The following is a 25,483-nucleotide window of genomic DNA, read 5'->3' on the forward strand; positions in this document are numbered from 1 at the left end:
TGTATTAATGGGCTGACGAGGGCTGGGTATATGAATTAATGGAGCAGGAGATGGGGGGGGGGGGGTAGTATTTATTATATCTGTTATATCCATGAATGATTACAAACTGAGTGTCTCACTCAGACACATAACATCCTCAGGAAAACCTCTTCTTTAACCCCTTAAGGACACATAATGGATATATTCCGTCATGATTCCCTTTTATTCCAGAAGCTGTGTCCTTAAGGGGTTAACATGACACTTGTCAGATGCAGCTGATCCCGGGGTTATAATCCCACTTATATAACTCTCAAGGAGCAGTTAAGACAGATGTTTCTCAATTTTCTTCCAGGTAATTTAACTCAAATTGGGGCTTGTTCTCTGACAAACATGGCTGCTGTACTGCATATTATAAATAAACACTAATAAAAACAATCTGTTTGCAGGCATTGCCCTGTTGGAACTGTCCCCAAACCTTTCCATAGGGTGTTTTACTCCCTGGGTATTATCAATCACTGTCACATGGTGTATATTATCCTACAGCACGGCAGGAAAGGAATGGATAATAAATAACGTGTCTGGAGAGATGCCCTGGGCTGTTTCACTGATGACAAAGTTACCGTTAATGTTAGGAAAATGGCTGGAGTAGCGGAAAGTTACAGGACACAATGTAATATTAATTTCACATACTGACATCTCTCTTCAGGACAGTTTGTCCGTTCTCTTTGTAATAGATAAACTCTGCTTTTATCGTGCGTCCTATTAACCTCCTTCATTTAAATCTCTAGAATACTGCGCCTCAGGCCCCCCTTATAGACTGGAGCTTCCGGTAACCGCAAATGTTTGACACTGTACATGGGGCCTCTTGCGTTCCTCTGCTGTCACAACGTATGCTGTAACTCATGCCTAGTGCCTCCCCCTAACCAACATACCTAGTGACCACTTCATAGGAAATGCTCATGAGTCAGCAATGGATCACCCGCCTTGCAAAAACTTCTCATTCTGTTGCATTGGGACAATTAATCTAGAATTTCCATTAATCTAGAATTTTATTCAGCTGCATTGGGAAGTCTGTGATTGGACAGCCACAGAAATTATGGGTGGGGCTAAAAGGGGAGGGCTTGTAAAGGCTGCAGACAAGAGATCTGCAGCTTTTACAAACGGTTTTTAGATGCAGCCCCAATGAAAAATGCATAATTAAATACATGTATGTTTTCACTTAGATATGTTACTAAACAGTGATTTATACAGTTTTGTTTGGGTCAGTGGAGTGTCCCTTTAAGCTAATATAGCAGAGAAGTGACAAATCTATAGCTCCTTTTATAGTCCCTATTATATATATTGTATTTTTGATTTTGGCAATTGGAGTTTTAATTCATTACAATTCACTGTTTAGCGATACAATTGTCATTTTCAGTTTTAACAATTAAGATAACATTTACTCATCTTGTCCATGTCTTTCTACTGTCAAAGGCTGTGTTAGACAGAGCCAAGTTGGGACAAAACTCTAGGCCTCCCCGAATTTTCCCGGACTCTGGAGAGTACTGTGAATGTGTTACTTTAGCGTTGGGTATTATTAGTGTCTGGTGAGAGATCTCTGCGCCAGGCTTTGTGTTAGAGCACTGTTTGTTAGGCAGTCAATACAAAGATGGTTTATTCACTAAACAGAATAAAGTAATGTAATAATGGTAGCAATGTAAAATGAAAACCGTCAGGGTTATTTACTAACGTGAGAATTTAAAGTGCCTATTTTGACCTTAAATTAAACATTTCCCTTGAATTCTGGCTTTAGTAAATAACGTGCAAATTTTTCCAATCAGAGCTTTTTTGCAATTTTGTATCCGGTTCCCTACAATGTACCACTTAGTGAATAAGCAGCATTGAATGTAGCATTTCTTTAATACCCCTATGGCCATAATACGATGATCTCTTAATCCGTGCCTGCAATATCTTAGCTGGGAGAAGTTTCTTCTTAGAAATGATCAGAGATTTGCAATTACTGAGATTACTGATGATGGCAGCGTTTGAAAGTCCTGAGAAAATTGCTTTGAAAAGTGTCCAAAATGTGTTTGTACTTGTCAGGTTGTAACGATAGAAATATAGGACAATTAATCTAGAATTTCCATTGCTGTAATTTAAGAATTAAAAACTCGTTGTGGCGTGTGTATAGTTAACCTGACAATCAGTGACTGAATGCTGTCTTTCATCTGTGCTTCTAAACACTGAATTCACATACACATCCCCTGGGCACAGAAACAGTAAATCTAGGGGAATGGTTATTGATTTATTTGTATTTTCTTGCAGTTTATTTTTTGTTTTGTCATTGAAGGTGTAAGAAAGGCAAATGTTAACGGTACAGGGCTACATCACAGACATTACTTAGATAAAGCCTTAGTGTGTCACTATACAGGGTATATCAGAAATCATGGACTGGGGAAGAGCTGGCCTTTGTATTAGAGTACGGGGTTAGTTACTGTGTGTGGAAAGGTATGTAGCCAATTACTTTTTATATTTTATATTATATTGACCCCAGAGTACAGACCTGATGTAGAATGCTTTGTCAATAATGCAGAATTTGTGCTCCCTCCCCCCCCAAAATAACCCTAAATGCAGAGTCCCCACCCCTCCCCAATATTCCATAATACTGCCATAAAACAAGGCCTGTGTAGACATTTGCAATGAATGTACATTCACAGGTGTAATGTAGCTATAATTTGGTGTATAATACAAACAGCACATTACAGTGAGTTTGATTGCAGTGGAGCTCTGTGATACTCTCATATGTATAGTACACTGCTGTGAGTTTTATTGCAGTGAAGCTCTGTGATACTCTCGTACGTACAGTGTACTGCTGTGAGTTTTATTGCAGTGGAGCTCTGTGATACTCTCATACATATAGTATACTGCTGTGAGTTTTATTGCAGTGGAGCTCTGTGATACTCTCATACATATAGTATACTGCTGTGAGTTTAATTGCAGTGGAGCTCTGTGATACTCTCATACATATAGTATACTGCTGTGAGTTTAATTGCAGTGGAGCTCTGTGATACTCTCTGAGCCGCGCGCACATTCAAACCGCCCATAGGAAAGCATTCCTCAATGCTTTCCTATGGACGTCAGCGTGCATTGAGGATCGTGGAAGTGGCCGCTAGTGGCTGTCAGGAAGACAGCCACAAGAGACTGGATTAACCCTTAATGTAAGGTTAAAGGGACTCTCCAGGCAGAGTCTTTTACTCACCTCGTTCCAGCGCCGGGAGCCTTGTGAAGCCGCGCCCCCTATTTAGTCAAAATGATGAAATAGGCGGGCACAAGCAGGGAGCAATCAGACGCTTCCATTTGGAAGCGTCATTGCTCCCTTGTGCGCATGCGTTGCTTTGCCGAACATGCGCACATACTTCAGAGGGCGGCATTCATTCCGCCCTCTGAAGTCCTGAGCGCACTACCGACTGACAGCTCAGCTTGCGGTCTTTGCCCGCCCCCCCCCCCCCTCTGCTGACAGGCTGGAGAGAGAAGGCACGCACACAGTGCCTTCTCTCTCCTGCACACATCAGACGTATTTTAATACGTCTGACGTGTACAGGGCCTTTTTAGGGCCCTGCATGATAGGAAGTCCCTCTGGTGGCCGTCTGAGTGACGGCCACTGGAGGTATTCCTATCAATCAATGTAATCAATCTGAAAACACACTGTTTACATTAGATTGCCTGCTGGGTGCTATAGATCATACATGAACAACTACATTAAGCTGTAGTTGTTCAGGTGACTATAGTGTCCCTTTAAAACTAGAGGGACCTGGCATTGAGCTGAAGTGGTCTGGGTGCCTATAGTGGTCCTTTAAATGTGAAATTAATTTTAAATTCCCAACAATTTTTAGTTTAGTAACTAGCCCTGTGTGAGTGTTCTTGCCGTGGAGCTCTGTGACACAATGAAACACACAGCACATTAATGTTATTACATAGGCCGTCCTACAAAAAAGATTTATTTTAGATATTGTTTCCCTTTTAAGGAAATTAGGACGCTGGTAAATTTTGTAAATTTTGCAACTTCCCTTCATTTACAGATAATGCAAATTCAGACATTCTCTTTTTACAAACTTGGTGTTAACAGACAATAAAAGGTCCGCAGACAGCGCCCTCTTTGCCGAGAATTTGTTCTCCGTATATCATTTCCATTAGCCTTTTACAAGAGATACGGAAATGCATTTAGATCGATAGCGATGCAATTAATCCTCTCTGTAATGCAGACGTCTGCTGAGCGCAGTATTCTTAATGCCAGCCTTGCAATAAAAAAACGTCAGTGGGAAAGATCTGTCTAGTTATGAATTAACCCGTTCAGTGCTACCCAGACAGAGCAAAGGGTTAATCACATACAGAATTGTCTTTAAATGAAAAAAAAACAGGGAAAGAATGTGGATAAAATGAACACACATTTTGTCGTATAATTAGTTATGACTTATTGTCGTAATAATGAAAATTAGTTTGTACTTCTACAATGGATGTAGCTAAAGCTATACTTAATGTATTCATCTTGATTTATTCCGGGACAATCTGTTTGCGTTGTTGGTAAGTTTTGGGGTGACATGTTAAACCAACCAACACCGTATCTATTTTTGTATCTATTTTTGCTGTGTTCCTGTGACATTTCTATGTCATGTCAAGAAACTCTGCTTTATTGTCCTCGCACACCCCTGCCTACAGGTTATATGGGGCCCTCAGAGATTACTTGTTAACTGTGCCACCACAATGCACCATGCTGAGACTTTTAAAGATTTCTGCACAACTGCTGATTTGGGAACCAAATATTTTCATGAAAATTATGCTTTCTTTGAATGAAACATTAGGACAAACTGAGATGGATCCACAATATTGGCGTTCTGCAACCAATCCAGGCTGACTCTGGTGGCAGATCCAGATCTTACGGTCTCCATACACTTTATTTATCCTTCCTACTATGGAGTTGGTCCAGTGGTGAGAGGATTTGGGGGTGAACAATGTTTATAATTCACTCATGTGGAATATAATTGTCTATCTTTATAAAACGCTGTCACACACAGCGCCTGTTTGAAGTTGTGTTTACCGTAAATTAACTGAAATAATTGCACACTCAGAAGATGAGTATGTCAGAAACCTCTGTTTAATTTATGTTTGGGTACACCAGAAGATTTCAGCATTATAAAGAAGATGACTAAAAAATAAAAATAGCCAACCCAGTCTGCCAGAGACTGCAGGGCTGAGATCCAGGAAAAGGACAATTATAGGTGATTGTGTCATGTGTGATGGGAAAGTCAGCCTTCGCCCTACTCTGAGTGTTTGGGATGTAAAAGGTTAATGAACGATGCCCACTTGCTTGGGCACGTCGATGGAAACAATAGCGATTGTCCATAAAGATTTATCCCTAAATCCCTTTATAGAAAAGCTCCGAGATCATGCAGGAGACGGCTACTTGACTGCATCTAGAATTGTGAGAAGGCACTTCTGTCCTGAAGAGCTAGCAATCTGAGCAAGTAAGTGCACAGCAAACAGTTTCACGGAGCAGATTAGACATTGGTTAGGTTCTGATGAAAGATACGGATGAGAGGTTGATCAAACCGTAAAGGACAGCAATCATGTGATTTATTCTGTTATTGATTCACCAGTTAAAAAACACGAGAAAATGTTTAACACCAAGCTCTCCCTGACCGGTGTATGTTTGGTGATAAAAAATTATATAAAGGATCAGTAGTGTATTATTAAGCATAAACCAATCATCAAAATTAGATTTCTAGAAAAACACTGTGTGTGCGTGTTACTGGAATACAGAGTGAGTATTTTCTATTACAATATTAAAAGATCTAATCTGCCATCTCACATGTGCTAAACTTATCCGGCAATACAGTGTCTGCTCGCCCGGACACACTTTAACCTTTTCGTGACTGCATTTACAGAGACATTATTGGCTCATATCTCTCTGGCCCTTTTTAACCCTTAATGACTTCTTCAGTTATATGACCTTCATGATGTGATATTTTATTTACCATTGCCCTGAATGGGTTATCCAGAGTTAGCCTGGTATACATGAGATAAAGGGTGAATTGGATTCTTTTCAGATGGTTCTAATGAAGGACAGGAATCTTATTCACAAAGATAAGTGCGTTCATTGCAATCCAAAAGCCATCAGCTGATCCAAAAATAAATCATCTGACTCCATTAAATGCTTGCTTGTGCTGGATTCATTCAAACTGAGATGAGAATGTCTGCAGGAATTTGCATCCTGATGCTGTATTCAGACATTTTATTATATATATTCACTGTATTTATCATTTTGTTGATCCCTGGGAGGTCTAATACAAGGCAAGTCAGATGTATACTGGCCCTTTCTGCTATTTGGCTATTCGGTACCTGGGACACTCTTAGAGTGTTCGTGTTGGAGCATGATCCAGGCAGCTGTCACCAGTCGCTGCTCGCTCCCATCAGTTGTTATTCCTTCAAAGAGTGTAGTTTACTAGATTTCAACAGAGTCAATATAAACCGTGTCTGTTTCGGTAGCAAAGAAGGAATGAATGTGAGAAGGAGTGAATGTGGGGTATTTGGGAGAGTTTGCCAGTGAGATAGTTATTTGTGAAGACCTGATGTCATGTGAAATATATTGTGTGGGACTAGGATCGCCAAGCGTGGTGCTTAATAGGGAGCAGTTAGCTATCCACGCTGGCGTGGCCATTATACGTTAGAAAGCCGGTAATGGTCTTTGAGATAAGGGATGTCTGTTTCTTTAATTATTTGGGAGATGCAGGTACATCCCCCATCATTACCCATCATACCTACAGGAGAATAAACCCCCCCCCTTCCCTACCCCAGACATAATAAACCTTGTGATCCTAGGCTGCGGGACGTGAACAGGAAAACCGTCTATAGCGGCTCCGTCTGGTGTACGAGCGATTGGCCCAGACTTCTCTGAATATTGCGGCAATGTGTCGATTACACATATGTTGTGTTTGTAGTCTGAGCGATGTGTTAATATCAATGAAGACAGACTTTGACTATCTGACATTCTGTTCAATAAGTGGATGCTGCATGTTGAAGATACGGCAAGAAATAAACACTGACAATATGTTTCACAACTACCTGACTTCTTGTTGGCAGCAGAGATTTGGCTGCTTTACAGCACGATTCTGTCTGAACCGGTTCTTTTACTAGATTAACCCCTTACAGGCAATTAATCACATGACACTGCGTCTCTTTGTGTGTACCGTATATTTTATAGCTTGCATGCTGGACCTGAAGCTATATGTTCACTGCCAACTGGTAGTTTAATTATAACTTTTTATCATTGTTACATGCTCAATGAAGAGGCAAAAACTGCAAACAGCATGCCATGACAAGAGCTGACCGATGGATACGAAGATGTGTATTAGGCACCTTAGGGGGTAATTAGACATTTCAGACCTCCTGGTCCCTAATCATAGAATGTGATGTTTAGGGTGCCATCGGGGAGTGCTTGCCTTGGCATGCTTCGTGTAGTTTTCAGTTTCTTTGTGGATCCTTGGTTTGGAGCTTCCTTGTCTGGCGTCTCCCCTGGTTATGGGTGAACAGAGCTTTGTCGCCTTCTACTTTAACATTTAATAACTGTATTCATGCTCCAGCCAAGTATGCGGTTTATCTGACCTGTATACCTGGTCCATGTTCAATGGCCTCACGTGCAGCCAACTTAATAGGAGCTGGCCTGGCCAATGATACACCAGAAATGGGAGAGCCCCAAATATTATAATCTCTGAAAGATGTGAACAGCAAATATCTGCTCAATCAGGACAAAACTACAAAATATACCCTTACTCAAATACAAATAACACAAATAATCCATGGCTCTAACATGTAGAAAAATAGCTAAAAAATACAGGATACGAGCGTATACCCCACCTTCCACCGTTCCTATAGAAAGGAGAGAGCACACCTGTGGCCAGGTAAGTGGAATCAGAGAATGAGCACGGAAAAGCACAAAACGCGTGAGTCCGGGGTAGCAGAGAGAAACTGAGCATCAATGAACACACTGTGGGTTATACAGAATTCGTGGCATGGCTTAGCTAAGTCCATGCAATAGGTTGCCATTGGCCTCTTTCAGGTTTCTATGGTTGGCATCTCTCTTGGGACTCCAAATTGTGTGTTTGGTGTCTCAGAAATTACTTGTATGAGCATGCGTCTGAGAAATTAAACCTGAACCTGTGGGCCACATTGAGTGTGAGTTATGACCTGGGTGGGTGTGATAGCTGGTAACTGCGCAATCAGCAACAGATACCGTGGCAATAAAATGTATAACCGTCTGCAATGCCAAGAATAGCCGTAAACTGTCCTGGTGGTAATATTCCCCATCTGGTGGCCACACATTCTGTATGAATGGGGGACTATCTGCTAAGCCAGTATTAGACATTCACGTCCTCCGTGATGCTATAAAATGAATAGAAACGGCTGTTCAGAATCAAAGGCAGCAGACGGAATTCATTTCTGTAACTTACTTATTTGTTATGTGGATGGAAAACGTTTGCTAGGATGCTTTGTATAGAAATAAAATAATAAATCAATGACTACATTAATTATACAATCATTAAAGGAAACACGAAAGCTTGGCGTCTGAGAAGCAGAACTAAATTGCAGTTGGTGGTTAGAGAGATGTCCAGCGATCGTGGGGAGGATGAAGACAGATCATTGTTATAGCAAAGAGAGTATTAATTTCTGCTCTCGGTACCTGCTGACTGTTTACTAAGTATCACAATTAAAGTGTGAGTATGTTTTGTTACACCCGTCTCTTGGTCACATGGCGTTGCTATGAATGCATTCATTTATGCCAGTTATGTTTATCTTGGCATCATTGCCCATGCCATCTCCCCTATGAGAACACTTTAAAACGTGCGCTCGGAGCCGGGAGAGAGTGCCTCTTGTAGCTCTCAGCATGTTGGTAAGTATCTCACTGCAGAAGCTGCAAAGTCTGGGGATTTCAATACTGTTTTTATAATTGTTAATTGATTGTTTCTGGATATATTCTGAATGTATTATCTGAACAGTACCTTACAGAAACAAAGGGGTCGCTGCTAGTCGGAAGTGTCCCTTTAAGTGCGGTGCAGCAAACTAGCCCTTCTGGCACAAATTAGTGGGTTTTGGTGCTGACATGACTGGACCGGAACATTTAGTTATGTCTATGCAGCAACCCCTGGAATTGATCAGTTACAGAACTGGATCCTATGTCTGTTCTGTCATCCATTATTCCATTGCTTTATATGAAGAAGTCCTGGAATGGGATGGCTCTTATCTCATGATCTTTCTCTGTTATTGTCTTGTTCACAGTTTGTGGCTGCGACTTGGCCCAAGGCGGCTTCTTCATTAAGAACGGAGAGTATTTATGCACACTAGACTATCAGCGAATGTATGGGACGCGGTGCAGCGGCTGCGGGGAGTTTGTGGAGGGAGAAGTCGTCACTGCGCTAGGGAAGACCTACCATCCCAACTGCTTCGCCTGCACTTTATGCAAGTAAGTACTGACCAGGAGCTTACACGGAGCCATTTACCGGAGTCTATTTACTAAACAGTCAATTGTGGTAAAATGAAAAACAATCTGCTAAAACTAGAATGAAACAGCCAGGTTTTCCAAATAGCTCAATTAGAAAATGTTCCCATCTCCCATCGCTGTTATGGAGAAAATGTTAACAATTTTTAAGAGTTTTGAGTTCACCACAATTTATTAATAAATAAACCGTATTGTTTAAAGGGAAGGCTTATACTACAAAGCTCATGATGTCACTGCGCGCTTACAATGTCATTCATAGGAATGTAATATCACCATCACCACTGCCGTGGATACATTGCCACGTCACTATGCTTCCTATGATGAAACACTCTGTGTTAGTCATTGGTGTCACTGCGCGCTTACAATGTCATTCATAGGAATGTAATATCACCATCACCACTGCCGTGGATACATTGCCACGTCACTATGCTTCCTATGATGAAACACTCTGTGTTAGTCATTGGTGTCACTGCGCGCTTACAATGTCAGTCATAGGAATGTAATATCACCATCACCACTGCTGTGGATACATTGCCACGTCACTATGCTTCCTATGACGAAACACTCTGTGTTAGTCATTGGTGTCACTGCGCGCTTACAATGTCATTCATAGGAATGTAATATCACCATCACCACTGCCGTGGATACATTGCCACGTCACTATGCTTCTTATGATGAAACACTCTGTGCTAGTCATTGGTGTCACTGCGCGCTTACAATGTCATTCATAGGAATGTAATATCACCATCACCACTGCCGTGGATACATTGCCACGTCACTATGCTTCCTATGATGAAACACTCTGTGCTAGTCATTGGTGTCACTGCGCGCTTACAATGTCATTCATAGGAATGTAATATCACCATCACCACTGCCGTGGATACATTGCCACGTCACTATGCTTCTTATGATGAAACACTCTGTGCTAGTCATTGGTGTCACTGCGCGCTTACAATGTCATTCATAGGAATGTAATATCACCATCACCACTGCCGTGGATACATTGCCACGTCACTATGCTTCCTATGATGAAACACTCTGTGCTAGTCATTGGTGTCACTGCGCTCTTACAATGTCAGTCATAGGAATGTAATATCACCATCACCACTGCCGTGGATACATTGCCACGTCACTATGCTTCTTATGATGAAACACTCTGTGCTAGTCATTGGTGTCACTGCGCGCTTACAATGTCATTCATAGGAATGTAATATCACCATCACCACTGCCGTGGATACATTGCCACGTCACTATGCTTCCTATGATGAAACACTCTGTGCTAGTCATTGGTGTCACTGCGCGCTTACAATGTCATTCATAGGAATGTAATATCACCATCACCACTGCCGTGGATACATTGCCACGTCACTATGCTTCCTATGACGAAACACTCTGTGCTAGTCATTGGTGTCACTGCGCGCTTACAATGTCATTCATAGGAATGTAATATCACCATCACCACTGCCGTGGATACATTGCCACGTCACTATGCTTCCTATGATGAAACACTCTGTGTTAGTCATTGGTGTCACTGCGCGCTTACAATGTCATTCATAGGAATGTAATATCACCATCACCACTGCCGTGGATACATTGCCACGTCACTATGCTTCCTATGATAAAACACTCTGTGTTAGTCATTGGTGTCACTGCGCGCTTACAATGTCATTCATAGGAATGTAATATCACCATCACCACTGCTCTGGATACATTGCCACGTCACTATGCTTCCTATGACGAAACACTCTGTGCTAGTCATTGGTGTCACTGCGCGCTTACAATGTCATTCATAGGAATGTAATATCACCATCACCACTGCTGTGGATACATTGCCACGTCACTATGCTTCCTATGATGAAACACTCTGTGCTAGTCATTGGTGTAAGTGCGTGCTGCAGCTAGAGTTATGTAAAGGTCATTTCACATTGAATTCTGTATTTTGTTCTCTGCTCTATATCTCTAAGTTCACAATTCTTATCTTCTCAGCAAGGGTTTAGCCCATTGTATATTTATAGCTTACAGTGAATGCGAATAAAATCTCTCTGTTATTTAAACACTGTGGCCAGGAATGTTACTGGCTTGTCAAAAAACACTCCCTGCAGAACTGAGATATGTAGCAGGTATGTACTATGGAAGGGAGTGTCCCTTTAAATGACTGCAATGTGAGCTTCCATCCACTTCCCTTTTGATGGTTTAAGAAATGTCAGATTCCCTCAGTAGATATTATTATTGGTTATTATTTATACAGCGCCAGCTTATAAGATACATACATTGTTATTCACTAAGGAGAGACCTAGAGAATTCTCGCACTTTGGCTATTTTGACTTTCAATGTGAAATTCTCTTAGTATTCTCACTTCAGTGAACAACCCAGATAACGCAACAGTCATGTGATTAGAATGTAAAGGAAATGCCAGCTTTCCACCAATAATATAGTGGGTGCAGCAAGGATAAAGGGGTAGAAAGCCTTTCAGGGTTATTAACTAAACAGGGAAAAAGCCCTTCAAAGGAGCTACAGCCGGACTGTTTCAGCAGACATTTTGCAGTACATTTTTCAACCTTCTGTAATTTAATGTTTTGTGAATAAGCCCCTAAACAAACTAATGGCAATTCAACGTGAATTTCAAATTCTAGGCCAGAATAGCCGATTTGGAAATGTAGCCGACTTGTAGCATTATTCTAGTTTCGCTGTATTTGCCTGCAGTGTGGAAATTGGTGAATAAGCCCCTCTGTTCGTGTTTTAGTTGCCATTATCAAACGGTTGTTGATGATTTGGGTTTTTATTTTACCGGACATTAAATTGGCAGGTTATGGGAGTTTTCCGGCGTTGTTTGGCCGTGCTGGAGTTTTTTATTACAGAGAAAGGTTATGAAACACCCCTCCCCCCCCCCCCCCCCCCCCATGCCAAACAGACCATTAGTTTGCTTTCGAGCTGATCCTTAGCAGAAAGGCACAGGACATTTTACATTTACACCGTATTTGGCACCGTATGGGGAACCCGTCACCTGAACAAACCTTACATTAATCACCACAGCAGAACAAATGTGTGCACACTTATATATTTAACATGAAACACTTTTTAAACAAACAGATTAGGGAAGAGAATTCCCAGAAATTATTTTGAACTTATATTTCCCGTAGGGATTATGCATTACAGTGGAAAATATTGGATAACTGACAAAGAGATCGCAACGTTTAGCCAAAAATAACCACATTTTAAAAATTGTGCAGTTATTTTATGTTTAAAGTTTGACTGCTATTGCTCAGAATTTGTAAATCCTGTTATTTCTACACAAATCTCAGTTTACCGATTTTAACCACATTTTCCAGCATTTATAAAACTACATCTTTGTAATATTTTTGATATCCTGTGCAGCTTATCAAATCTAAATTCTCTCGTTATCTTCTGACCCCTTATCCCAGCACAACTACTGATCTACCAATCTGAATTTCAAACACTTTTTGGCCAGCATCCATGGTTAGACATTGATTTATTGACAGTTTGAAATGTTTTTTTCTTATTAAAAGAGGTATTTTCCTTCTTTACCCTTTCTGCAGGCGTCCCTTCCCTCCGGGAGATCGGGTGACCTTTAACGGGAGAGACTGCCTCTGCCAAAGCTGTGCCGCACAGCCATCATCACCAGGACCAAAAGAACTGGCGACGTCAAGCAGTAAGGCTTGTTCCATGAATTGTCCCATGTTCCACGAATTGTCCCATGTTCTCAGAGTAACAATCTGATAACACGCTGGCAATATTTACCTTGGTAAAATATACCTCAATTCATCCAAAACCAGGAGTGGGACAAACATTAGTTGAGCGTGTTGAATTTATACTGTGCACAGTGTGTATATTTTATATGTGTATATCTGTACGTGTACATAATATATCATTACTGTTACAGCATACATTGTGCACAGTGTGTATATTTTATATGTGTATATCTGTACATGTACATAATATATCATTACTGTTACAGAATACATTCTGCACAGTATATTTTATGTGTATATCTGTACGTGTACATAATATATCATTACTGTTACAGCATACATTGTGCACAGTGTGTATATTTTATATGTGTATATCTGTACGTGTACATAATATATCATTACTGTTACAGCATACATTGTGCACAGTGTGTATATTTTATATGTGTATATCTGTTCATGTACATAATATATCATTACTGTTACAGAATACAGTGTGTATATTCTTTAAGTGCATATTTGTACATGTATTCTGCACCGTAGTTCGCCAGCCAGGTACATATTTATGATTCAGACCACGTCATAAAACATGGGTCCAAGTTTGGGGGGGAAGGCCTCCCCAAGAAGCACAATAGAGACTGATTACTAAAAGAAGTGATCAGTAAATGCTTTTGAAAATTGCATTTAATGTAGTAAAGAAGATAATGAATCATTTCAGTAGTGAATGCCTGGCACAGGCCTCAGGCTGTATACCGCAATGCCATTTCCCAAAAGCTGCACCTCTTCTTCTTGAAACATAATAGTGATCATTTGATGAATAGGAACATGCTCACTAAATCATGATAAACTGTAGGATTTATATAGACTGTTTCATCTTAAAAGAGAAATGTCGCCCTGGGGAACAGCAATATTTAAAATGATTAGCCTCTATCTACACATTCTATAGTGGCTTGATTAGGTTCTGTAGTACATAGGGCAAATTATTAAAACGTTAAATAAATCAACCTGCCGTCACAGATTCACAGTTTGGATTTTGTTGATGTGAACACCACTTCACTCCTTAGTCTGGAAATCACACAGGAACTGCCTGCTCTGAAAACTAAATCAAAAGGAAAATATGTGTTTGGTAACAGAAATGGCCAGAAAGGTAAAAGACAAGGGTTGCAATACTTTTCAACGTTTATTTCCCAGCAGGGATCTTCATTTACACTGTACATAAAGCTGATCTGATAAAAGTTATCGAAAATGTAACTTTCAGGTGTAGAATATCACCTCTTAGTTCTGTGAAATGTCTTTTCCCAGATATTGAATTATTAATGACTCTCCATTAAATCCCTGACTCTCAACGTGTCCATTAAAACTGACTAATCCCTTCCCCTGAGGATTCTGGGAGAGCCCTGTCTCCTCTCAAAGTCACCTTGAACCCAGCAGCCGGGTCAGAGAGGATCTCCCACTGTCACATGCTATAATGAATCTGTTCCACTTGGTAGTGAGCGGCAGGACACTGGCAATAAGTAGCTCTGTGTTAAACCTCCAGCAGCCCTATCAATGTATAACGAGATATTCTTTTTCCTTCAAATGTTTTATTAAGTGACAAAATGAAAAATGTTATTTCATGTAAATATTTGCTGCAGCGTAATTAAGCTTAGAATATCTTTCACTCTGTAAGTATCCGCACATCAGGTGAGTTTAATGAGCGCCCCCTTTTTATTAGCAGGTACAGTTTTCTCACTCCTGGAATATCCTGTTGTTGTTCGTGTGTTTGGAGAGCTCATTCCGCACGCATGCAGGTTCACAAATTCCATTTACTGAGTCGTGCGCAGGTGGCTTCTGTCACTGGCGAATTAGTAAGGCCTGACTTTTCAAACAATGTTATAAGTTCATTTTAGTTAGAATTTTTGTGTCTGGCCTGTTTATGAAGTTGAAGGGAAAAACAACAAATGTAAAGGCTTGACCTGCAGTTGTGGGAGGGGCATGTTACCCTATTTAACCCCCCTACTCACCTTCCTCCATCCCGTACGTTTTTCAGCGACTCGCATGTTGCTCTTTCCGGCTGTCCTTACTTCCCCCTTACCTGGTCCTCGTGGCTCCTCGCCTGGCCTGCGGTTTCCCGGCTGCTCATTACGCCAGCAGTCCTCCTGAAGCTCTGTTTCTCTCTCTCTTGCGTCCGGTGTGGTTGTAGTGACCCTGCGGGCATCCTGCTTGCTGTGGTCTCGTGGGCAGGTAGAGCTGTCTTGAAGGGGGGGGGGTCGGCTCTGCTGCGGCGCCGCTCGCCTCCGCGGTTGGCCCAGCTTGCTGCGCGTTGCTCTTTCCAGCGGGCGGATCGGTGTTTCTGTCCGAGAGAGGATCCATATGCAGGTTTGTGTCACAGGGGGAGAGGGAGATTGCAGGGTTGCGGCCTTTCCTGAATTCGGGTGTTAGGTTGTCCAGGTCCGGCGGAGCAGGTTTACACGAAACACCCAGATGTCATGCAGCTACTTTGAGGTTTCTGGTTGTGAAGTATGTTTTTCTGCTAAGTGCATTTCAACCTCTACAAACGTATGACCCTGCTATTATAGTCTGGGGAATACGGACTGGTTTGTTCATGGAGATTGATTGAAAATGTTTCTAATGTCTCCAGAAACAAAACGTTTTCCCAAACCCAGGTATTTTAGTTTCATAAATATGAACAGAGTATATTTCCTCAAACATGGCATTAAACGATCAGCTTTGTCTATGGCTCCCTAATCACTGGATTGATAGGTTTCACAATCATGGCACACACGTGTCCGAATTTGGGGATATAATGAACCTTTTCTTAAAGCACTATGGATGGGAATATTGAATGGTTTTTCATTCCTTTCGAGAGCCATGTGGAATTCAGAGATATCCAGATAAAATACTCTGGATTTATTAAGATGATTATTTCTCATGATTTTTTTTTTTTTTAATTAGCTCTTGGATCTTTATCAGGACTGTGTTCTGATACACTGATGCTATAACACAGTTCTTGTTAAGACTGCTCATTTAAGATTGTAAGGGATCTGCCGTTTCAAACAAATGTTCTTAATTCTATCTAATGCAGATGGATTAGTGTTAGTGTCTACTTTTACCTGTATGTACCATCGTAGCCTATAAAGTAACGGGTGCCTGATGGGCTGCAATAAAAAGAAAACAATTTTGGTCTCCTCACAAGGTCTGTCCTGCGTTTAACTTCAGACTTTCGTTTTCTTTGCTTGTCTGGGCCACGTCTGCCCGCCATAACCGTGCTGAGTTATTTCCAGCAGGAGCGTTATGTTTTATTACCGGGAACATGTCCGAGACCTGTGGGCTATACTCACGCATGCGCTTTCTTTTCCTATTTTCCTTGTGTACTCCTACGGCCGACCACCTGGTCTCCGACAGGCTCACTCTGCCCCTCCAGTTACGGTCAGCCCTACGTTTCTCCCTACGATTCCTTTCACACGAATGTCCTCTCTCACTCATTACCCTCACCTCTTAGTTAACTGTTGCTGGCTGTCAGGGCCCTAGGTGTCCAATAGTGATAATTTCCCCCTGGCTTCTTCGCCTTAGGTTAGTGGTCCCGCGAGGCCAACACCCATCCTCATACTCGGAGGTACTACGCCCCTCGGGCCAAATCATAGTTAGTCGCCTCGCATTGTGGCATAGGGAGGGCCTCACCTGTCACTCCCATTCTATCTTATGTTTAACTGTCACGAGAGGCCAACACCCCGCCACAACATTTCTGTGGCCACGATATCCCCTTGCACCAACGCATAGATAGAGCCTCTCATGCCGCTTGGCATCTAGCAGGGCCTCACCTGTCACCAAACCTAGTTTTAATTGTTTCGCCTTTTGGCTTAGCTAGTATGCCAGCACTCCCGCGCACAATCACACACACACACGCTCGCACTGGGTCTCGTGACCCCCGTGGGGTTTACACCACCATGGTTTCTGTGGCCTACCGCTGAGCTCGCTCCTTTATGCCTGTCCGCCTGGACTCTGACATGCTTACTCTGCCTTCGGTTACGGTCGGCCGTTGCAGTATTTCCTCGTTCACCCTCACGTTTTCGATACACATTCAGCACATCCGTTTTCTCTCACACTACCTTCCCTCCCCTCTTAGTTAGCTGTGGCTGTCTGTCAGGGTTCTAGGGTCCAATAGTTTGTATTTCCCCCCCCCTGCTTCTTTGCCTTAGGTTAGTGGTCCCGCGAGGCCAACACCCATCCTCATACTCGTAGGTACTACGCCCCTCGGGCCAACTCATAGTTAGTCGCCTCGCATTGTGGCATAGGGAGGGCCTCACCTGTCACTCCCATTCTATCTTATGTTTAACTGTCACCGAGAGCCCAACACCCCGTCACAATGTTCAGTGACCTCGTTACCCCCTCGCGCCAACGCATAGAGCCTCTCACGCCACGTGGCATCTAGCAGGGCCTCACCTGTCACCAAACCTAGTTTTAATTGTTTTCGCCTTTTGGTATTAGCTAGTAGGCCAGCACGCACACATACATTCACCCACACGCACACATTGGGTCGATCATGCGCTGTTTATTCATCTCGTTTTTCTATTGGCTTGGTTTTCTCCGCCTGAGCTCTCTGGCTAGGTCTGGTACTCATCGCGCTGTGGCATTTCGGTTACTCCTACTCTCCCGTAGCTGCCGACGTTCCCTGCGTTTTAGGGCCCGACCACGGGCTGCCAGCCTTGTTAGCTCGCGGTCGTCATCTTTTTCACATCTGGCTCTTTTGCCACGCTCGCGGTACGTGTGTTAGGGCCTTCTTCCCCTTTTTCAGGCTTCTTCTTCGCGTATACCGATACTGTTCCTGTTGTTATGTTGTCTGCGTTTTGGTTTTTGCTTCTTTTGCCACCTCTAACTTGCATTAATTCTACCTATCCGGTTTACAACTCCACACGTTGTACAGGTTTACCATTCATACGCAGTTTCATGTCCTCATACTATACTCAAGGCGTCTAGGTTCCGTAAATTTCTAATTTACAGATTTCACATTAACATCCAAGTATCTCAACCACTATCAGACCTATTAAATGCCTGTCACTACGAACCGGGCATCAACTTTCAACGTAGGGCAATAGCTGCTTGATCCAAGGAAATTTCTGACTGCCATTATAGGGGTCAAGAAGGAATTTTTCCCCAGCTTGTTGCAAATTGGCAGCGCTTCAGACTGGGTTTTTCGCCTTCTTTTGGATCAACCGTTTTTTTAACACAAATGTCAGTAAGGCTGGACTTGGGGGGAACTAGTCACTTCAACTATGTAATCTAGGTTTTGAGCCGCTATACCTGCTTCCTCAGTTTTTGTTTTCTTTTGGGTATCACATACTTTCCCACAGCCACCTCATCCTTCACGTAACATTATCTCAGGAAGTCTCACCTATTCATGCAGTCTATTGTTTACTTTCTCTACCCCCACACTTAGTCTACCCTAGAGGGCCAACATGTTTACCAAATGTGGCGAAACCAGCTTCGCCACTGTGAACTGGAGAGGCCTGGCTGCTAGCCTCCTGCCCTGCGACTATGGCCCCTGGACATATTGTACTGGAAAAACTATATTTGGGCATGTAATAATGTATATTACTGCTACTGGGCCTTTAAGGGCCATCCGTGGATCTATGGGGACTTTTGGGATACTGTACCTTTAAGACTGTGGAGCGTAGTACAGTAATCCTGCCTTTAATACTTTAATGTCATGTATGTATTTTTGTATGCAGTTTAACCTGGGATATGTATGCAGCATTCATCTGATTGTTCGGTAGAATCACTCCATTCATTGTATTGAGGAAACTACCGAACAACCAGACCACCCAGGACTAAGTGTGCCTCCAATTACCGTTTGCAACAATGTTGCAAACGGGTAATTGGCAATCAGTGTAATGTATTCTTTGTCCTCTGGGTGGCCGCCATTCGGGAAACAAACACGTGGCGGCGGCCATCTTAAACTACCGAACAGCGGTGTTTTGCCGTCGAGTGTCTGGAACTAAAATCGGACACTTGACTAGGCAAACACCGCTGAGACCTCCATACTTCCAGAAATTCGTATGGAAACTACCGAATGACCCACCGTTCGGTAGAAAGAACCCCACAAACAAGGGAATTCATTCAAACCCTCTCCAGGCTCTATAACACAGGCAATTCGCCTGTTTTCATTCCCTTGTTTGTGACCGACCGCAGGGCCAAAATACATGGAACTGTTTTCGGATACTTTACCCATGCGGTCGGTCAAATCTTTGGAACCTCATATTTCCCCGAACCATTCATCCGAATGACCTGATTCTTGGATATGTTGTCCCCCTGAATAAGGGCTATCAGGGGATACCTGTTTTGGAGGTGTAGCATATGTATTTGGGGTACATCCAGGAATTGGGGAAAAGGGTGTACGGTATAATTATGTTAAGTGCTAATCTAAGGGGAGGAAATGTGGGGGAGGTACATCCATGTGATTGGTTAAATTCATCCTCCCCCTGGGAGTGTCCTGTATGTACTTGTTTGTAATAAAAGCCAGACTGGGTGTCCCAGTCCAGAGTTCTTGCTTAACCCTCAAAGCGATGTGTCGTCTCGGTCTTTGGGGGAATGGGATTGTATGCTGACTGCCAAGAGTGTAAGCCGAGGTCTGCTTTTCTTGTTCAGCTGTTCCAGTGTTCGTGTGGTTCCAGTCGGGAGAATGGTGTTTGCAGTAGCTGCCTGTGCATCTGGAAAGGGGATTATCGCCTAAACTGGGTTTTATCCTCTTGTAAGTGAAACGGTCCGTTACACCATACCTTACTCGCCTTTGCACAATTAAGAGTGCCGGTTAAGCGCCAGGCAACTATTTCCTTACTTGGCATTTACCATATGGCTAGGCAATTAGGTTTTGTTGATTGTTTTGTTTCTGACAGGTATCCAATTTTTGCCCTCTTTATTACAGGCCTACCACGACGTCGGTTCCGGCACACCCCAACCGACTTATTTCCCCTTTAATTCTTATACGGCCTTATTTTGCCACTCACACAAATGTAAAGGGCTTGGCCTGCAGTTGTGGGAGGGGCATGTTACCCTATTTAACCCCCCCTACTCACCTTCCTCCGTCCCGTACGTTTTTCAGCGACTCGCATGTCCCCACCCTCCACTCCCTCTATCTATATTCTCATTACACCTCATGGGTGGGCCCTCTTTATTACAGGCCTACCACAACGTCGGTTCCGGCACACCCCAACCGACTTATTTCCCCTTTAATTCTCATACGGACTTTTTTTGCCCCTCACACAACTTATTTTAACCATTTTTTTTTTTTTTTTTTTTTTTAAAGTTTAGCCCAAAATATTAAATCACGCCGTTTATTAGCACTGTTATCAGGGTTTCTTGGGACATGTTGCAGACTCCTCTATATATAGATCATGCCTTGCCGTTTTGCCAGTTTAATCTACAGTCTTTTTTCTCCTTTTTAACCCTCACGATTTGGGGTGACATTATATGACTTATGTATATAGAATATAATTTTGTTTCATTAAAGTTTTGTTATTTTTTAGTTATAACTGCTTGATATTTAACCGGGGGGTAGTGGTTGTGAGGTGAAGTACCCCGTATCTACGAGGAGCTTCCTTCATTACCTTCTTTTTGACTGTTATGTATTTAGGGTTATGCCCTGTACTACCCCTGTAACCCGTCTTCCACTATCGGCCAGAGTTCTCTCTGACTGATAGTCTGTTTCTTTCTTGGGACATTGCTTTTAATTTAGTGGAGAGATCTTATCTTATACGGAGGACTGAGCTCCCCCATATTCCCCTGATAAAGGTTTTTTTACGTAAAAAATAACCATGTTTTGGTGCTCAGAGACCAGTTGATTTTGACAGATATTGGGGAGTACAAATAATGCTAGTACTATAATTACTTACCTTTAGGTGGCAGTAGATTAGCTAGTATGCCATATTGAGTAATTATGAGGTGAGGGGGTGGTATGGGTGCATTGCAGCAGACCGTTTGGGGGGGCAGGGCAGCAGACCGTTTGGGGGGGGGGGGCAGTGCAGCAGACAGATTGGGGGGCAGTGTGGTGGCAGTGCAACAGACAGTTTGGGGGCAGTGCAGCAGACAGATTGGGGGGGCAGTGTGGGGGCAGTGCAGCAGACAGATTGGGGGGGCAGTGCAGCAGACAGATTGGGGGGGCAGTGTGGTGGCAGTGCAGCAGACAGTTTGAGGGGCAGTGCAGAAGACAGATTGGGGGGCAGTGTGGTGGCAGTGCAGCAGACAGTTTGGGGGCGCGGTATGGGGGCAGTGCAGCAAACAGATTGGGAGGCAGTGCGGGAGCCAGTGGTCTGTATGGAAGTATACAAGATAAATCACACCTGTTTTAGTTTTTGTCCTAGGTATGTGTCACCTATCACTCCATGAGCCTAAAACAGACCAGTCCTTGCTAAAGGTAAGTGCTGGGTCAATGCATTAACTACGCATCTCTGACTGGGTACTGAAATAAACCAGCAGCTGTGAAACTGTTTACTTTCTAACACATCCCTAGCATGGGAAGTAGTGATGGTGAGACCATGCAGTATTATTATTATTATTTTATTATTTATATAGCGCCATCAGATTCCGTAGCGCTGTATAATGGTTCTCTCTCTTCTTATCTCCCAGCGGAGCTGGCACCCTGTTAAAAGGAAGGTAATGCGTAAACATTTTGATTTTATATAAATGGTGTTTAGATCGGTGCAGAGGGTTTTTTTCTGTTTTTTTTTTTAATGCCACCATGCCTGTTTTATCAGATGCCATTAATTCATGTGAATTTTCAGTTCTCCAACCGTGATATGAAATCCAGCCCACTGTGAGTGGATAAAATCATCCAGCAATTAGTCTTTAGCTTCCGTTCCTTTATCTCATCTCGGACAACTACATTATCGGCATTGTCCGAGCGTATTACTGGTGTAACCTTTACATACACATGGAATACTGTATCGGTCTATTACTGGATTCAAAACCCCAAACCATTTTCTTTCAATCGAGTCATCGCGATCTCTTCTTAGCTGTGTGAATAAAACATCCCTACTGTCGATATATATTCATTTAGGGAAGCAGTGAACAAAATAACAGAAAACAAAACCTTTTATTGAATTTAAACATTTAATATTGTAATTACAGCAATTTATCATTTTTTCTTTCTTCTAGGGGAATTGGTTTAATGTGATTTAGTAGGATTTAACGCATGTCTCCTTTAGGATTGATTTGCTCTCATCTATCATTAATGGGAAGGAGAGAAACCGGATGCATTAATTAGCCTACTTATTCCGATACCATGTAACATGGTATGCTACAGATTATGTAAAGCCTGCCTGTGGCTCTCTTATATGTGAGGGACATTAACTGGCAGTGCTGGTCATGCTATAGATTATACAGAACCTGTCTGTGGCTTTCTTATATATGAGTGACATTAAGTGTGGGTGCTGGTCATGCTACAGATTATACAAAGCCTGTCTGTGACTCTCTTATACGTGAGTGACATTAACTGGGGGTGCTAGTCATGCTACAGATTATACAGAGCTTGATTATGGCTCACTTTCATGTAAGTGACTAACTGGATGATGCTGATCATGCTGTAGATTGTACAGAGCTTGATTATGGCTCCCTTTCATGTGAGTGACATTAACTGGGGGGTGCTGGTAATGCTAAATATCATACAGAGCTTGCTTATGGTTTCCTTTCAAGTCAGTGACATTAACTGGTGGTGCTGGTCATGCTACAGATTATACAGATCTTGCTTATGGCTCCCTTTCACATGAGTGACCATAACTGTCGATACTGGTCTTGTTACAGATTATACAGAGCCTGCATGTGGTTCCCTTTCATGTCAGTGAGATTAACTGGAGTGCTAGTCATGCTACATATTATACAGAGCTTGATCTTGGCTCCCTTTCATGTGTGTGACATTAACTGGGGTGCTGGTCATACTACAGATTATACAGTGCTTGCTTATGTCACTTATATATGTGAGTGACATTAACTGTGAGTGCTGGTCATGCTACAGATTATACAGAACGTGCTTATGTCTTCTGTCAATGTGTTTTTATACGAGACATATAAGCCATGTATAGATTATATATGTAAAAATGTATAGGACAGAGGGAACTAGCTCTCAACCGGAGTAGCTACAACTCTGTGGAGCTCTGTCGGTACGGCTCACAAATGCTCAAAATAGAGCTTTACCCAGGGCAAAAAGTGCACACTGCACGCCTAGAAGTGCTCCTCTGGCAGTGGGCTGGAATACAAAGAAGCCTCGGCCTGATCGGTCCAGGTTCTCCGGTGATATCAGAGATTTGTTGTTAAGGTTGCATGTCGAGGTTAGGCCTAAATAGCGGCAGACCTCGAGGATTTTTCTGACACCTTGGATGAGTACCCTCCCCACAATGTGAAGGATTTGGGCTATAAGGGACCACTTAAGCCACCTCAGTTGAAAGCGGATCATCACCCCCGTTCACCACTTCAACACTTGCAAGTCTCCTGACTGTCCTCTGTCAAAATCTATCCGCTAAAAGAGGGGTTCTCAACCCAGTCCTCAAGGACTCCCGAACTGTACAGGATTTAGGGATTACCCTTCTGTGTCGAATGTGTTTTTTTTAGGGGGGGAACAAACACTTTAGACACAACAGGGTAATCCCTGAATCATGGACTGGGTTGAGAATCCCTGCGCTAAAATATCACAAGTCAGGGAGGATGTCAGATTGTTCACTCCACGCCTGGGCGAAAGGTAGCAGACCACCACAGCACATGCCTCACAAGTCCTGGAGCTCCAGAAACAGGTCAATGACCCAACCTCGGCCCAAGCTAACCTGAGCCACCAACTTGCACCACTAGAAGACAAGAGGCGGTGGAAACACCTGACGATCAGAGGCCTGTCAGAAGGTGTCACATTTTCTCCACTGGCTATTTACGGCCCTATTGCCCCAAGTGAAAGGTATAATGCTTGCCGAAGTGTTCCATCTCCCTAAATCTCAGTCAGCCACAGCTTTGTTAATTAAATTTCAGAAGGGTCAAGACAAAGCTGCCATTATGAACTAGAGGGAAGACTCCATACTGTTTTGAAGAAATTGACCTTTTTCTATGACCTAACAGTGGAGGAACTCCACTCAATCACCTGACGTCTATTCTGTCTATTAATGGCATTAAATATCGCTGGGGCTTGCCCCGCTTACTCCTTATTTAACACCAGAATATGGAGCATAAAGTATCTGATGCTCTAGAGATTTAAGCCATCCTGATCATGCTAGGTTTGGGCACCGACCACGGCTTGGGAACCAGCTACTGTTGTCCCATTTACTCCACCAACCAAGAGCACAACCAACGTGGTGGTCACCTGACTTTTGCATTGATTTAAATTTTTATTTCTCATATTTTTTTTCCTTTTTCAAGTTGGGAATTGCAATATATTTTTGGTTTGTTTCATTTTTTTTTGCTTTTTTTTGTGTAATCGACCACATTCATTGAAAAGGCCATGACTCTGAGGCTTTCCTGGGCCGTGACCGGGAATGCCACAGGTAAACTAGCTCCTATATCACCATCTAATCATTTCGATTTTCTTCTCTCATATATCTAAGATTTAGCATCTCTGACTTATTCAGTATTATTGTTATGGGGTTTATTATCACACTAGTGATTTATAGCGAATTAAAAAACAAACATTAAAATTTAGTTGAAAATAGCGGGTTTGGAAGAAGATCTGTTTAAGCTGTACATTTATGCTGTTTGTATCCAGTTTACTGTTTAGTGAATAAACTCAGTGTCACATTTTCTAAAGTATATTTTTCACTGCAGAATGGGACAGGTACCTAAAGCAACTGGCTGATATTGTGAGCTGAGGCCAGGCTGTAAGTACCTTTTTAACGTGCTGTGAAGGAACTGTCCAACCGGTTTAAGCAGATCTTTTCAAATTATGTTGGAACTCTCTGTGGACATATGTTACGGCAGCCTTACCGTCTGTTAATCCACTTTAATTTATTTTAAAACAAATTCAGACTTAAATATACTTCTGCAAAGTCTGTCTTTTCTGCTAATCATTTCACATAATAACCCGGGCATTATCTGAGCTTTATCAGGAGAAATATTTCTCAATTACACGTTCTGCCATCTGGTTATATATACATAGCACGTGCATAGGTGGAGGTTGTTGTGTTCTCTCATTCCGGAGACGTCACAGGGCATCATGACTGCTCTTGTATTTTGATACATTACAATAACAAGGATGGGGGGTCCAATATAAGAACGTAGAGGTTTGTTTCCATAATTAAAGTGAGATTGTTCAATAAAAAATCAG

The 25,483-nt window shown here is 42.5% G+C and overlaps 1 protein-coding gene across 1 annotated transcript in view; it reads left to right on the forward strand.

Moving 5' to 3' along the window:
- Positions 1-25,483, forward strand: part of ABLIM1 (actin binding LIM protein 1) — a 207,104-nt gene that overhangs the window by 60,345 nt on the left and 121,276 nt on the right. The window contains exons 3-4 of the mRNA XM_063434108.1: positions 9,289-9,472; positions 13,066-13,178. Coding sequence (XP_063290178.1) covers positions 9,289-9,472; positions 13,066-13,178 — 297 coding nt within the window. The remainder of the gene's footprint in view (positions 1-9,288; positions 9,473-13,065; positions 13,179-25,483) is intronic.

The sequence above is a fragment of the Pelobates fuscus genome, chromosome 10, assembly GCF_036172605.1.
Source record: "Pelobates fuscus isolate aPelFus1 chromosome 10, aPelFus1.pri, whole genome shotgun sequence".
NCBI classification, from domain to species: domain Eukaryota; kingdom Metazoa; phylum Chordata; class Amphibia; order Anura; family Pelobatidae; genus Pelobates; species Pelobates fuscus.